General features: G+C 36.4%; 1 protein-coding gene across 1 annotated transcript in view; it reads left to right on the top strand.

Annotated features, from left to right (window-relative positions):
* The window catches only part of Fer (FER tyrosine kinase), a 365128-nt gene that overhangs the window by 345018 nt on the left and 4119 nt on the right, over nucleotides 1-15991 (top strand). The window contains exons 18-19 of the mRNA XM_042692002.1: nucleotides 11757-11911; nucleotides 15800-15922. Of these exons, the coding sequence (XP_042547936.1) occupies nucleotides 11757-11911; nucleotides 15800-15922 (278 nt within the window). The remainder of the gene's footprint in view (nucleotides 1-11756; nucleotides 11912-15799; nucleotides 15923-15991) is intronic.

Consider the following 15991-nt stretch of genomic DNA (forward strand, 5'->3'; position numbering starts at 1 on the left):
TTGTAGGGATAGTGGTGTGTTAAAGTCCCCAACAATTAATGTCTTTGGATCTATGTGAGATTTGAGGGAAAGTAGTGTTTCCTGGATGCTCTTTAGTTTGGTGAATAGATATTTAGAATTTTAATATTCTCCTGAAGCAGCGATACCTTAATTAGTATGAAGGTGACCTTCTTTATCTCTTCTAACTAATTTTAATTTGAAGTCTATTTTATCTGATATTAGGATTGCAACTCACACCTGTTTATGGGGGCCATTTGCTTGGTAGATTTTATTCCAGCCTTTCACTTTCAAAATATGTTTGTTTTTATGGGCACGGTGTGACTCTTGAAGGCAGCAGATAGAAGGATCTTGCTTTTTAACCCATCTAGACAGTCTATGTCGCTTAATTGGAGAGTTAAGTCCATTAATGTTGAGAGTTAGGACTGAGAGGAACTTGATGTTCCTCCTGCCATGTTATCTACCTTCTTGGGTGCTGTGACTGGGTCTTCCTATGGTTCTTGGATTCTCAGTTTGGGTGCAGTTTCTTGGCCTTTATTATGGTCTTGTTGGTTTTCTATGTGTAGGACATCTTTAAGTATCTTTGGTAGGGCTGGTTTGGTGGAGATATATTGTTTCAATTTTTCTTTGCTATGGAAGGTTTTTATTTGACCTGTTATGAAGGACAGTTTAGCTGGTTTCAGTATTCTTGGTTTATAGTTGCTTGTCTTTAGGGCATGGCATACATCATTCCAGGCTTTTGTTGTTTTAATTTTTTCTACTGAGAAATCTGAGGTGATTCTAATTGGTTTCCCTTTATAGGTGATTGATCTTTTTCCTTAACAGTTTTAAGGACCCTTTCCTTGGTCTGAATTGATCCTGTGGGGATTATAATGTGACTGTGGGATGTCCTGTTCTGGTCTGGTTTATTTGGGGTTCTAAAAGCTTCTTGTATCTGAATAGGCCTATCTTGGCCTATGTTTGGGAAGTCCTCTGCTAGGATCATATTAAATAAATTTCCTAGACCATTAACTTCTGTCTCTAGGTGCTCCTCTACACCCATTATCCTCAGATTAGGCCGTCTTCCAAATTTTGTCTTCCAAATTTTGAATAGCTCTATCATATTTCTTGGGCTTATCTTGGATAGTTGCATGATTTTTTTTAAATTATGAAAATACTGTACAGAGGGGTTACAATTACATGAACAAGGTAATGAGTGCATTTCTTATCAAGCATTGTTGCCTCCTCCTTTGTGTCCCCTTACCATACCTTCCCATCTCCCCCCTCCCCCTACCCACTCCCCCAATCCCCCGCGACAAAGTTGTAAAGTTCATTTTTCAACATAATTTCTCATGAAGTTCCTGTCTTAATAGGGGTTATACTGTGGGGGAGGGACATACGAAGCAACAAAGAAATCATTTTATAAATATGTTAGAAACAATAGCAAGAAAGAAAAACCATTTGAGTTCTTATCTTGGAGTTCATTTCACCTAACATCAACTTATCTAACCGTTTCTGCTTGTCTCAGACATATGCTAGTAATTGCAAATAAGGGAAATCATGTGTTTCTTTGGGCCTGGCTTACTTCACTTAATATAATTTTTTCCAAGTCTTTCCATTTCCTAACAAATGGGGCAATGTCATTCTTTCTGATGGAGGCATAGAATTCCATTGTATATATACCATATTTTCTTGATTCATTCATCTACTGAGGGGCATCTTGGTTCTTTCTCTATAATATCTAGGCTGTCTTCAATCCCTGAGACTCCATCTTCTGCATGGTTTAACCTACTGTCAAGACTTTATTTCCTTTCCTTTCCTTCTAATTGCTCTGCTTTGATGGCTTCAGTTTCTTTGTTGGAGCTTTGTTTTAGATTTTGTATGAACTTCTTTATTTCCTTAATTTGGTGTTCAGTGTTTATTCTCCAATCACTTAGTTAATTGGGAAGGGTTTCCTTGGACTCCCTTTCCTTCTGACGGGCTCCATTCAGCATTCCCTTCGTGGTCTCCCTGGATTCCATCAGCTCTCTGTTTATGGATTCCATGAATGCGTCTATTGATCTTTGTCTATTCTCATCCCACTCAAGCAATTCCTGTATTACTCTTTGATTAGCTTCCTCACACTCACACAATTCTTGTATTTCTCTTTGACTGTTCTCAGCCTGCTCATGCAATTGCTGTATTAATCTTTGAGTAGCTACCTCATGCTCATGAGATATCTATATTAATTTTTGGTTAGCCTTATCATGTTCGTGAAGTTCCTGTCTTAATCTTTGGTTTGCCTCTTGCTTCCTATCATGTTCACATGGAGTCCTTTGCAGATTTTCAATCTTTTCATTCACCATGTTTACCAGTAGCATTTGTACAGCTTTTTGGGAACTCTCCTCTGGATTATTCATTAACTGTTATGTCACCTGGTTATCATGAGTAGTAGTTGAGATACCTGGACTTGCTATTTTTCTTGTGTTCCTCTAGCTTGTTCTGCCCATTTGGTAAGCATCAACCATAGTCCTGTAGTTGCAGTCAAAATGGCTGCAGATACAGTCTAGTTCAACAGATACAATCTATTCAATATCAAACAACTATGGATTAATGGGCTAAGAATATCAAAGAGGGATTCAGAAAACCAGAAATTATTAGGAGAATTGTGGGGAAAAATAGGATTTGAGGGATGTGGAGAGGTAAAAGGAGAGTGAATTTAACCAAGTCCGAATCTCAGAGAGGGAAATGGATAGGACAGAATGATAGGAGAGAGATTAAAAAAAAAGAAAAATGGAAAAACAAAAATTTATATTTAAAAAATGGAACAGTTAAAAATTATATACATATAAAGAAATGATATTGAGACAAGAAAAGGATAGGATGAGAACAGAAGAGAGATAAAAAGGAAAAATGAAAAAATAAAAAATAAAAATTCTTAAAGTTGGAATACTTGAAAATTAGATAGTTATAAAGAAATAACACTACTTTTAAAGAAGTTAAGCCTAAGAGGTTGTGAATTGAGTAATCAATTTCTGGATTAAGTACGTACACAGTGAGGAATAAGGTCTAATAATCGACAACGGGTATATATCTTGGGATGAGCAGAACAGCAGTTAAGTCATGCAAAAAAGAAAAAAAAGGACCAAAAGGTCAAAATATATTTTTAAAAAATAAAATAAAAAGCACACACATACACACCTAAAATAAAAATTATGAAAAAATAGAAAATAATTTTTAAAAATAATAAAATAGGTAGAAAAAGAGTTCTTTGATTTTTTTTTGGGGGGGGAGGGCAAGGGGATATCTTGTATCACCCCTGTGTCCATAACCAGTCTCTTGGTGGAGTCTCTGGTCTGCTTGTGGAGTTTGTTTTTCCTGTGTCTTGATTGGTTGCTTAAGTCAGTTTGTTTGAGCCAGCAGAAAAATGCTGTGTTACCCAGGACTTTGTGATCCCCTTTTCAGTCTAGTTCAGTGGGAGGGAGATCTGCTTTGAGTATCACAAAAGAGGGAGATGGCTCTAGTTTGGAGTTGCTGTGATAAGACTAGGTTCTGGGTAGGGTTGAGACCTATCAGCAATCAGTAGTAGCTTTTCCCTGAGGGGCTAGCTCCTGAGACACTCACAGAGCCTAGCATGGAGCAACTCTCAGGGTTTATGTTTACTGAGTTTCAGTTGTTTTTCTAGACTGCAGTGGGGAGGGGAGCCTCTGGCTTTGTTTAACCAGTGAAGAAAGTCACTCTGGGGATGGAGCTTCCTCTGCCTGGGCGGGGTGACTTTCTCCTGAGTGGAGCTGAGCCTGGCAGGACAGGTCAGTTTCCTGTGACCTGCTGAATGGCTTCAATTGTTTTCTTCCAAGGCCTGAGTTGGAGCTAGCTGCTAGGACAGGCCTTTGTCAGTATCAAACATGGAGATCTTCTCCAGTGGTGTGGGAGGAGCTGCCTTCCCAGGAAGACTCTGTGAGAAGGAGGATGTCAGGGTTCTACTCACATCAGACTCTTGGTTCTTGGTCTGTGTTCAGCAGGATGAAGATTTCTGCTCTTTGTCAGTTCTTGATGGTGGTGAGTAGAATTTGCTCAAAGCCACGTCTTCATGCCTTTGTCCCAGACTCTCTTTGTTGGTATGGTGGCCATGGCCGCTGTTGGCACCACCACCGCAGCTGCGGCTATCAGCAAGTGCTCAGATCTATCTCCTTGACCAACCTGCCTTGATTTTCTCTCTCTGGGCCAAACTCTCTGTACTGTGATGGCACACTTGGTGTGATTCTCCAGCCTAGGACTGTTCACTGGAACACTAAAACTGCTTTCTATGCGAAAGCTTGTTTAGCCTCCAGCTTCTCCTCTGCCATGTCTCTGGTCTCCTTCTACAAGAACATTTTTGTATCACCCTATTTATCTTGCATCATTTATAGGTTCTAGCTATTGTGAAAATTTTAAAAGATTTTCTGTAGATATAGGTTTATGTCTTTTCTGATAACTGACTAGCTTTCCTTTTGTGTTTTAAATTTTTTTTTATTTTTTTCAAAGTGATTTACAGAGGGAGTACATTTATATAAGTAAGAAGCACATTTCTTGTCAAACTTGTTACCCCTTTCCTCATTTTTCTTCTACTTTCCCTCCCCTTTACCTTCCCCACCCCCAGGTTGTACAGTAAATGAATGGATCAAGAAAAGGTGAAAGGCTTGGAAAAACCATATTAAGTGAAATAAGCCAGACCCAAAGACACATAATTCCTTGGTTTCCCTTATTTGCAATAATTAGTATACATCTAAGATAATCTTAGCAGTTGAGTAGAATAGCTCAATAGCTTTGTACATATGACCATGAAAGATCATTCTAAGTGAAATGAACTCCAAGACATGGACACAAGAGGTTTTTGTTGTTGTTGTTGTTTTTAATGTACTATGTGATTTTTTTTTGTATTTGTATGTTCTTCCCCCTATGGTATATCCCCTGTTGCCACTGTGTTTGATTTTGTGTCTATTTTAAAAATAAGCCCCTTCAGGATTGAGATCCTTTTGAATAGAAGTTGTGAAAGAATCATTGCCTTCCTTAATCTCAGGAGATATCTTACGCTTTTATCAATAAGTATAATAGTGAATCTGTTTTTTGTACATTTCTTTTGTGTGGCTGTGGGACTAAATTTCTTAACATTTTTACATTGCTTAGAGTTTCATCATAAATGAGTAATGAAATAATTTGTTCTATATTCTATTAAATTCTAGTAAAAAATTGATCAATCTTGCATTAGGAAGGTAAATCCTACTTAGTCATTGATGCATTATCTTTTTCATATATTGTTGGATTTAAGTAGCTAATATTTTATTATGAGTAGTTAGCTCTATTTTCATGTGAAAAGTTTTTTGAAATGTCTTGTCAGGTTTTATGTTGGAGTTCTGTCTTTTTAAAATAAATTAGGTGGTGATATTCCTTCACATTTAAATTTTTTGGATAATTGGTATTTATTAAATGCTTGATGGAACTTATTAATGAATTTGTTGGAGTATACTTTGGGGGAGTTTTTTATATCCAATATTTTAATATATAGAACTATTCAGGTTATTTTATGTAGTTTTGGAAAGAAATGGATACATTTCATCTAAGCTGTCAAATTTGTTGGCCTAAAGACTTTCTCTATGCAGTGATTGGTAATCATATTTTCATTATATCAATCTTTCTTGTTTTAATTTAATCTTATAAAGGTTATTCTACTGGAATGTATCTATGATATTCTTTGCAGGGGATCACAATAGCCCAATTGCTAACTGCATAGGACCATGTATAATGAAAATGACTCCAAGAATTGGAAACAAGAGGTTCTTATTATGTCCTATATGCAGTTTTTCTATTTTTTTCTGTTTTAGTTTTCTGTACCCTTTGTCTTGTATATATGTTTATCTGATCCGTGGAAGGGAAAGGGAATCAGAAACAGCAGGACAAAGGATGAGCTAATACAACAATAATACTCACTAGACACTATGTTGGAAATGAACTTTACCACTTGGGAGGAGGGGAAAGCGGTAGAAAATAAGGGAGTTTAAAAAGAAATGTACTCGTTACCTTATTGATGTAACTGTAAACCCCCCATTCATTACCCTTACAATATAAAAAAAAAAGAATGTTCTAGCAACTAAACCAACTATTCACATACCTAAAATCTTTGACAATATTTTTCCATATGAACTGTAGAAAACATAACCAAATATGTCTATTACCCCATCCAGCTGTATGTAGTCTGGTGATGATCACATGTAACATTTACATATTCTAAAACCTTATCCAGTAAATGCCACATTTGCTTTCACTGTTCAGTTGAACTTACAGGAAAAATAATATTTTTCTACTTACCCAGTTATTTACTATTTCTTTCCTTCTGTCTTGACATTTCACATTTCTCTCTGTTATTATTTTCCTTCAGTCTGAAATAATTGTAGCACTTTCTGGTAAAATAGATTTGTGGTCATTGAATTCATTTTTTCTTTATCTGAAAGTTGGTATCTATTCTACTTTTACTATTGTGAAATATTATTGGAATTGTGGATCCACAACCATCTAAAAATTTGATGGGGGTGCATTAAGTCTGTAGGTAATTTATACAGAATTTTCATCTTAACAAATGGAAGATGTGTGTTATTCTGTTTTATGACCTCGAGCATTATCAAAAGTCTGCAATCATTGTTCTGATTTAAAGTCACTTTTCTGCATCAGCTTTTTAAGATATTACTTTTCTTAGATTATAGACACTTATGATTTTTTTAATCTTTATTCTTATGTGGAGCTGAATTTTTTAATGTACAGTTTTTTTCTTCAAAGATTTTCTGCCCCATTCTTTTTCTTCAGTTGCTAACATGTATTATTTCAGTATTATTCTGTAGGTCTTTGAATCTGCTCATTTTTCTACTTTGTGTTCTTCAGTTTGGATACTTACATGGTTTATTTTCCAGTATATTTTCTGTTATCACCAGTCTACTACTAAGCTGTTAAGTGAATTTATTTTAGATACTGTATTTTGTTTTTAAGTTCTAATTTTTCTAATGGTTCTTTTTTAATCATTCTAAATGTTTCTGTCCTGTTCAAGTCTGTTTCTTTACCTCGAAAATATGGCTATCCTAAAATTAGGAATTGTCTATTACACTTTAAGAATTGATCTGTTGAATGAACCCAAGACTTTCAGCATGCTAATCATGTATTCTACCAATGAGCTGTGTTACTCTAGTTAATATACTTAATCCTTCTATGAATTATGTCTTTGATGTGAGTGTTTTATCATACAGGCCCTAATCTAGTGCTTTCTACTAAATTCTCTTCTGAAATAAAATCATTACCAATTAACTTGGGTAGGCAGAGACAACAAATTGTCTTCATCAGGCAATCAGCCATTAGGTTTAGACCTAAGAAGTCTACACTCTGTAGCTTTACAAAATTACCAGTTCTTTAAGTAGATATGTCTGTCTCACATATATTGCTTACAATGAGACATGTGTAGGTTCATACATAGACCCTAGTTCACCTCTCTGGATACTGGTCCTTTATGATTTTTCCCTACATTATATGGCTTACAGGTACCCATTTTCCAGCTCTCTAGGCAGAAAGACATGGTTTCACTGGAGTTTTAAACAGTAGCCACTATTTAAGTACTTGTTACTATTCTCATGCTACATGCCAAATGAGAAAGGGCTGCAGGGAGACAGAAATCTATGTAGATGCCTGTCCAAATGCTTACCACACTCCAGATTATCAAGGACTGGACTACAACTTATGAACTTACATTGCTATGCTAAAACAAGAGCTACAAAGCATGGATGTTGAAGACAGACCAAATCCAACTGAAAGAAATATAGTATATATTGTATGTATAAATATTTGTATATTTAACATTATTCATTTGAGATGGTAATAACAGTTAAGGTATTGAACAGTTTCTCTTTTCCCATCATGGAAGAGATTAGAGGGAAAGAAAGGAGGATCCTTAAATCTAACTCAAGTTGACATTGGTCTGTCAAGCAATACTAATACTTCATTGTCTCTTGGGTCCTATCTTAAGCATAATAAGGAAATAGATATAGAAAGGATATTATTTACTGAAAAAAATTAGTATATGTCTTGGACAAGCAGAAGAGATTAAAAGCTATGTACATATGACCATATATCCTGATGCTAAGCAAAATGAACCCCAAGATAGGGACACAGAGATTTTATCTTTGTTGTTCTTTGTAATGTACTTAAAATGTACTGTGTGATTTTTTTTTTTTTTTTTTGTTTCTTTGTGTGTTCTTCCCCCATGGTACAACCCCTGGTGTCACTGTATTTGATTCTAATGTCCTGCATCTTGTATATACATTTTTCTAATTTGGAGAGAGGAAGGGAAATAACAAAGTGCTGAAATAAGGATACAGAATGACCCATTGTAACAATGAGATGTACAAGACAGTATGTTGAAAATGAACTTTACAACTTTGTGGTGGGGGAAGAGGAGGGAGAAGTTGGGGAAGCAGGGAGGAAAGGGATGGTAGGGGAAAAACAAAGGAGGGGGATAGGAAATGGACTCATTACCTTACTCATGTAACTGTAACTCCTCTGTACAGTATCTTTACAATAAAAAATATATATTAAGAAAAAAACCTACACATCACATCTATGTGTGAGGATTTCCCCCAAAGACAAAATGAACCCACCAAAGAGATAAAGCCTTTAAAATGCTTTTCTTCTGTTAATTTAGGAGAGTAACATACAGAATCAGCTGAATGCTAATGGTTTCCATAACATGATAAAACTCTGTGTATTTGAAAGCATGTTTCACAATTTTCCCCTTTTGCAGTCACAAGTTTACAGGTGCCAGCCCTTATTCCTTTGCAGTTATAACACACTATTAAATATTTGTGTGTATGTGTATGCCAGGACTAGGGATTGAACTCAGGGCCTCCACTCTCACTTGGCTTTTTCCACTCATAGCTGGCACTCTACCACTCGAGCCACAACTTTGACTTCTAGACTTTTGCTGGGTAATTGGAAGTAAGAATCTCTCAGATTTGGCTACCCAGGCTGGCTTCAAGCTAAAACTCTCAGCCTCCTTGCTAGGATTATAGTGTCAGCCACTGACACAAAAAAACTTAATTTAATGTCACAGCTGAAAACAGTAGCAGCAGCTTACTTTGTACTACATATTTTTGGTTTCTATTTTATAAACCTTATCTGCCCTTAACCCTACTAAGTTGTATTTTTAGCTGAGTAAAATGAAGCCAAATAAGTCAAGCTCTCACAAGCAAGCAGCAGAGCTAGGATTTATTTTTAGCCAGCTGTGCCATTGGTAAGAACCACTTGTCTAATTCCTTCCTACAAATTCATAAGTAAACCAACCTTTCACTATAACTCACTTGGTCTGGCAATAAACTCTGCCAGTGGAATTTCTTCAGTATTTTAAAAACTGAGCAGTGATTCAGAGATTTAATTTTAAACTTAGGCTTCTTTTTAAGGTTCTGCTTGGTAAGGCTTCTTTTTAAGGTTCTGCTTGGTAAGACATGATCTAATGACTAAAACCTATGTTAGCAAATTACGACTCTGAATGGCTTTAGATACTACCACCAAACTTTCCTACTAATTATTTCTCTGTCCAGTTATGTTCAATAACCTAACACCTTTAGCATCACCATTCAGTTGTCTATATGTCAGCTTCTCAAGGTCTTCCTGTGTTAACAAAAGTTTTTGAAAGTCCTGGGGCATATTTACTATGTAGTGATGCATGCCAAAGATAAATCCACAAAACTTTTGTGGATTGGTTTTGGCTGCATTTGATACTAAATACAGCATAGAGTAGACAACTTGCCTTCAGCAGAGAATGTTTCCAGGATAAAATAAACACCTGTAATATACCACATGGTGTTGTGCACTTGAAAGGCACAGCTGGACCTCATCGCCTGTTGTTTCTCGAGGGTGTCCCTCAGCCTTGTCTTCTGTCTCTCCTGCATTAGTTTTGTTTGCTCTACCACGTGATTCCTACCTACATATCTATATTTAATATCCTCCATCTTAGGAGGATAATTTACTTGGACCTGAACTTCCTCTCCACCTCCCCATTTTTCAGTGCCCCTTTACAGAAAATGTTCTCAAGTGGTATCTTAAAATCATGAGTCTACTTTTTATTCATTGCTTTTGAACTCACCATTTGCTGAAGTTGTCCTGTTCAATGTCTCATGAAGTATCCAGGGGCAGTTCAAGGTGTTTATTCTTGTCTTCTCAGTAGTAGTGGAGTTGATCACTATTCCTTCTTGAGAAGTTTTTCTCACCTCTTAAGACTGCCATCCTCTCGCTTTGTTTCCCTCCTCCCATGCTTCTTTGTGACCTTCAGAGCCCCTGGGTCTAAAGCCAGGTCCACTCCCATACTACTGAATTAGTCTTGACTACATTTAACAAACATATAGCAAACTTATGAAGAAAAAAAATACAAGTTACAAAAGTAAGCAGAATGTGTCCAGTTTTCCTTAATTTCATGCTGCTATTCCAGTGTGACTGTTTCCTCTTTGTACAAGGTGTCTGATCACATTCCCATCTCCCCATTGAGTTAGCAAGATAGAAACTGAATGATGTGTCTCCTTGCTTTCACAGAAACAGCCTAAAACTTTTATATACTTAGCACTTTATTGGCCAGAACTTAGGTTGTCACCTAGCTGAAGGGGAGAACTTAATATATATGGCATTTTTACAGTGCATGGCAAAATGTTCAACTCATATGCTAATATAAGTGTCCTTTTACTAAATGAAAGAAATGGACATTAGCAGGCCACGGGCATTCTGGGCCACCATGAACCTGATCTACCAGGTCTTTGTACCCCAGCCTACCTAAACTAGAATTCTCTTGTAAATCTCTCTCCCCTTAACACTCAGCACTACATGACATAGAGGTCTCATATATGCCTGTATATATGGATTTGATTGTTGAATGTCTCTCTATTAGAGAAGTAACTTTGTTTTGATCATTACTGTCTTTCCTGTCAGGTAGGCTTGGTCAAGAGAAACCTCTCCGAAGGGAGGCCGTTTAGGGAAGGAATGAGTGGGGAAGAACCAGATATGCAAATATGTAGAAGGAACTCTCAGGACAAAGGAAACAAGCTTGTTGAATTTAGGGAAGTCATTTTGCATTTGGGAGACTAGGAGCAGCTTAGCATGGCTGAGATGTAGTGAATGATTGAGAGTAGAACAAGATGAAGGGAGAGAGACAGACCATCAAGTAAAATTTGGCTGTCTCAGATGCAGTAGAAACTTGGAAGTTGTCAACCTTCTTGGCACTCTGCCATTTCCTAACCTGTAGATGCTCCAGGATAGTCTGTTAATGATTAAACTGAAAGTCTGTAAAATGAAAGTTTTAGTTTCTCAGTCAGACACTAGCCACACAGAGCTAAAGGCAGTTACATTTTTTGCACAGTGCAGATAGAGAACATTCTATCATAGAAAACTACTTTGGGCAATGTTGCCCCAGGAAAGGCAGTCAAAGGAGAAATAATGTCAAGTTTGCTTAGCTTCTCCTCTCTGATTTTCTCTTTTAACCTTACAACCAGTGTTTTTCTATTTAAATGGAAATGTATGTGGTGCTCAGAAAACTAGCATGTGTCCTGTTCCATATGCAAATGTTCTCTTGGGTGATTTTTACCTATTACAGAAAAGATGGGAGGATTGGTAAATCACAAGCATTCTTAACCTCATTATATATACACTGAAAATGTAAAAAATGCAAAGTGTGGAAGTCATAAATGTGAAAGCTGCTTTCAATTTGCTTTAATAGGTGTTTTCTGTGTCTTATTATAACCCAGGGACCTTGCTGCAAGAAACTGCCTGGTAGGTGAAAATAATGTTCTGAAAATCAGTGACTTTGGAATGTCTCGTCAAGAGGATGGTGGAGTGTATTCATCCTCTGGCTTAAAGCAGATTCCCATTAAGTGGACGGCACCAGAAGCTCTTAATTATGGTGAGAATAGATGCCTTTTCTTCTTATTAAAAAGTGACTGTATCAGCACAAATTATTCATAAGCAGCATTACAGAGGTAGAGCGGAATGCAAGTTGGAAATCATTTGAGACTCAATACAACTTTACGTCATTTAACTTACTGTTAACTATTTGTATTTACACATCTTATATATAGAAATCTTAAAACTAGCCATCTGACAGTCCCTTTGAATGTCATAAATGGTCTAATAACCTCATCTAAAGGTAAATTCCTAAAATAGTAAGTCAGTTCTTTAGTTTTTCATTCTAAAAGAGTCAGCCTGTTTTCTACAGTACTTCATAAAATATAGGGATTTTTAAGTATCTTAATGTCTAAAAAATAGACGAGGCTTCCCCTCAAAAATTGAGGTGAAAGTCACATCAGATGGAGGTAACCATTTTAAAGCAAACAATTTAGTGAGATTTAGTACAAGTCTTAGTGTTAGGCAAACCAATATCTCTATCTTAAAACATTTCAAATCTAACTGTACCTATTAAGTATTTTCTCTGCCCTATCCTGACAACTACCAGTCTATTCTCTTTGTTTGTGGATTTAAAGCCTCTGAACATTTTTATAAGTTGAATCATATAGTATATGACCTTTTATGTCTGACTTCTTTCTATATTGTAGCATTTAAGACTGAGTAAGACTTCTATAGATACACTATGATATATCAGCAGAAGTTGTACAAAACAGGGTATAGTCTGTACATTCATCTGCTGATGATGTTTGAGGAGTTCTTACCTTTTAGCTATACTTGAATGCAAGGGTACACAGAGTACCTATATTCAGTTATTCTAGATCTATTCTAAGAGTTTTAAGTTAATTTCATTTCACTTTTTGAAGAATATAATTGGTCCGGAAGCTGGTCCAGATACCAGAGATAGTAATCCTCACTCCAAAGGGTCTTGTGAATTTTCTAGTGATTGCGAGCTTACCTACTGGTCCTCAAAATCCAGAGAAAAAGGCAACCCAGTTGCTTCTATAATGATTCCTTTATGGGCTGGGTATTGTTACTCTAGGGTTAGAGTTTAGAGGAAGGATAATCACAGGATAAAAAGACAGGATAAAATGTTTGTATTTACTCAGAGCTTGTCTTTAGATGGCAAAACATTTGTAAACACTAAGGGAGTTGTAAATGAACTTAAGTCGTTGAAGATTTACCAGTAAAATCCAGCCCTCTTGAATTTGCTAGTACTGTTTGCCAGATTCTCTACATTATATAGCCAGTAAAAGTCCTTTCACTATAAAAAGTAATTATGTCTGGTAAAATTCTTCTTCTTGACTAGATAACTCTAACAGACTCGAAAGCATTTCAAGGTAGTGAGGGATATTTTTCATTAATCTTTAATATGCACTTTCTAAGATGCAGAATGATGTCAATAAAGGTAGAAGAAACTTTAGAGGTAATGAGAGAAGCAATGGATAGCAGCATTATGTGATGCACAGAGACAATTCTGAATCTAAAAGTCTCATGACAATCCTGAGAAACTGTGGTTCTCATAAGATTTTACGTTTTGAGAATTTCAATTCTTTAATACGTACCTGTTTCTCAAGGACTTGATACTTTCTTGTTTCTAAAACTGTTTTTCCCTCAGAGTGAAGAAATACTTTTCAGGTCTCTGTGATTCAAGGCACATTAAAAAACACAAACACCACCTGTTCAACAAACCTCTCAGAACTTAAGACCTAGAGCTGTAGACTTAAATAATACGCTTGTTTTTAAAATAAACAATAGTAATGGGACTACAATAAAATATCTCTCTCCCCCATCTCTCCAACCACATAGTTTCCCTTTTTGAAGGCAAATACTCTTACCATGTTCTGAAAGATTTCTCAGTCATTGATTTGACTAATCTACCCCCAACAATTTTGGTACCATATTCTTGGCATAGATAGCTACTATCCCTAGAGCTTTCACCTCAAGTACTGTATTTATAAACATCAAATTGTTATTTGGTACCAATGTGTCCTTTAATTAACGTGGTATATATATATATAATCTGAAGTGTGAGGAAGGCAGGATTTTTAGTGGGAAACCCTAGATCAGATGTGTCCTTAGCTGTATAACATGGACAAGCCACGTTCTGCTCTAGAACAAATTTGTAAGGTGAAATCTACTGTACCTTTATTCTGCAAAGGGTATTATGAAAGTCATATAAGAAATAGAAAATCAGTAAAATACTATATGATCCTGCCTCCATGTTAACCTGTTAAAGGTACCCAGCAAAAAGTAGGCTATAAGCTTTCAGTTGCAGAATGTGGATCTTGTATTACATATATAACTTGCCTCCTTGATGAATGTAAATATGTACTTTTGAAAATAAGATATGTAACTCTATCTAACTTTTTTGTGAAAATACCATACACAGGGGTTACAATTACATGGGCAAGATAATGAGTACTTTTTTTTTTTATCAAGCATTGTTGCCTCCTCATTTGTTTCCCCTCTCCTTCCCTTCCTTTCCCCTCTCTCTCTCTCCCACAAAGTTGTAAAGTTCGTTTTTCGACATAATGATTTGTACATCTCATTGTTGCAATGGGTCCACCTGTATCCCTATGTAAGCGATTTGTTTTTTCCCTTCCCCTCCACAAATTATACCAACATCAAATACAGTGAAAGCAGGGGTTATACCATGGGGTAGGGACATACAAAGCACCAAAGAAATCATCTTATAAATATGTTAGAAACAATTGCATTTTTCTTAGAAAAAAAACTTAGGTTAGAATCATGGCTCAAGTAGTAAGGCACCAGCCACGCAAGCAGATGGTCCTTTTTGCTAGTCCCAGCAAAAGGAAAAAGTTGTATGACTTTCATAAAAAGTATTCCATGATTGGATGCCACGCATCAAAAGAGCTGATGTACAGAAAAGAAAACTAATCTTCGTAGCAAACAGCATAGTAAATATCCATAATTACTATCTACTGAGAAGGAGCTAATTCACACAGCTGGAGCGGATAGTACACTCCAAACTAACACAGGCACTCTTCCTTCCATTTTCCTTTCAAGAAAGGGAAGAGGTCATTCTATTTTAAGGTAACAGTTCTTTTAGATGAGCATTTATGTATGGCAGAGAGTTCAGGGAAGTACTACAAGAGGAATAGAAAACAGAATCATTTAAGAAATCTCAACACCATTGCAAATAGATAACACAAATCTGTCGGGAGAGACTCTTGGACCCCTGGAATGGATTTTACTGCCTCCTTTTCTTGACCTCACATCTGTCTATTGAAGGACATTTTTGCTTAGGTTTTTATTTCTGTGCTCTCCTGAAGGCTACCAAAAAGAAAAAAAAATTCTAAGATCCTTAGCTCATGTAGCTCAATGAAACAGTTGCACCAAGATATTTTGACAAAACAAGACACCACGTAATTTAAAGAAATTGTTTTTATCAGTCAGCTATGTTATTTCCACTCCATTCAAAACACATAGAGAAATATATTTTCCGTAAATGAAACTATCAGTGGAGAAAATGAGACCTTTAAGCATGTAAGAATATCTGTAAACAGAAATGAGTAAAAAATTGAAGTTAAAAAACTTTCCTTATTGCCTTAAGTTTGTTTGTAATTTTAGGGGAAAGAAAATGATGTATGCAAGCACAAGACAGGATTGCAAAAACCTTTTCTTAATCTCCTCAGCATTGCTTTGCACAGATTTCTATGGGTTTCACCACAGGGAAGATAAGCCTGCACAGTGTTTGTTTTTTGATGGGCAGTGGTGGCAAGGGACTTGGTAGCTGGTTTGATTAAACTTGCAGCCTGAAGAGAAAACCAGTAAAGAGGAGGGCAACACTTCTTGACCAGAGAGTCCCCTGTGCCTTACCTGGTTATGGTTACTATATAGTAACTATGGTTACTATCCCTTCCAGGGAGATACAGTTTTGAGAGTGATGTGTGGAGCTTTGGCATCCTCCTCTGGGAGACCTTCAGCTTAGGTGTCTGTCCGTATCCTGGAATGACAAATCAACAAGCACGAGAACAAGTGGAAAGAGGTGAGCCGAAGAACGATGGTTAACATTCCCATCTAGTTGCAGGGGCAGCAGTGTCTGCTGGTCAGATTA

Source organism: Dipodomys spectabilis, unplaced genomic scaffold (genome assembly GCF_019054845.1).
Source record: "Dipodomys spectabilis isolate Male_0828 unplaced genomic scaffold, ASM1905484v1 ptg000147l, whole genome shotgun sequence".
Taxonomy (NCBI): domain Eukaryota; kingdom Metazoa; phylum Chordata; class Mammalia; order Rodentia; family Heteromyidae; genus Dipodomys; species Dipodomys spectabilis.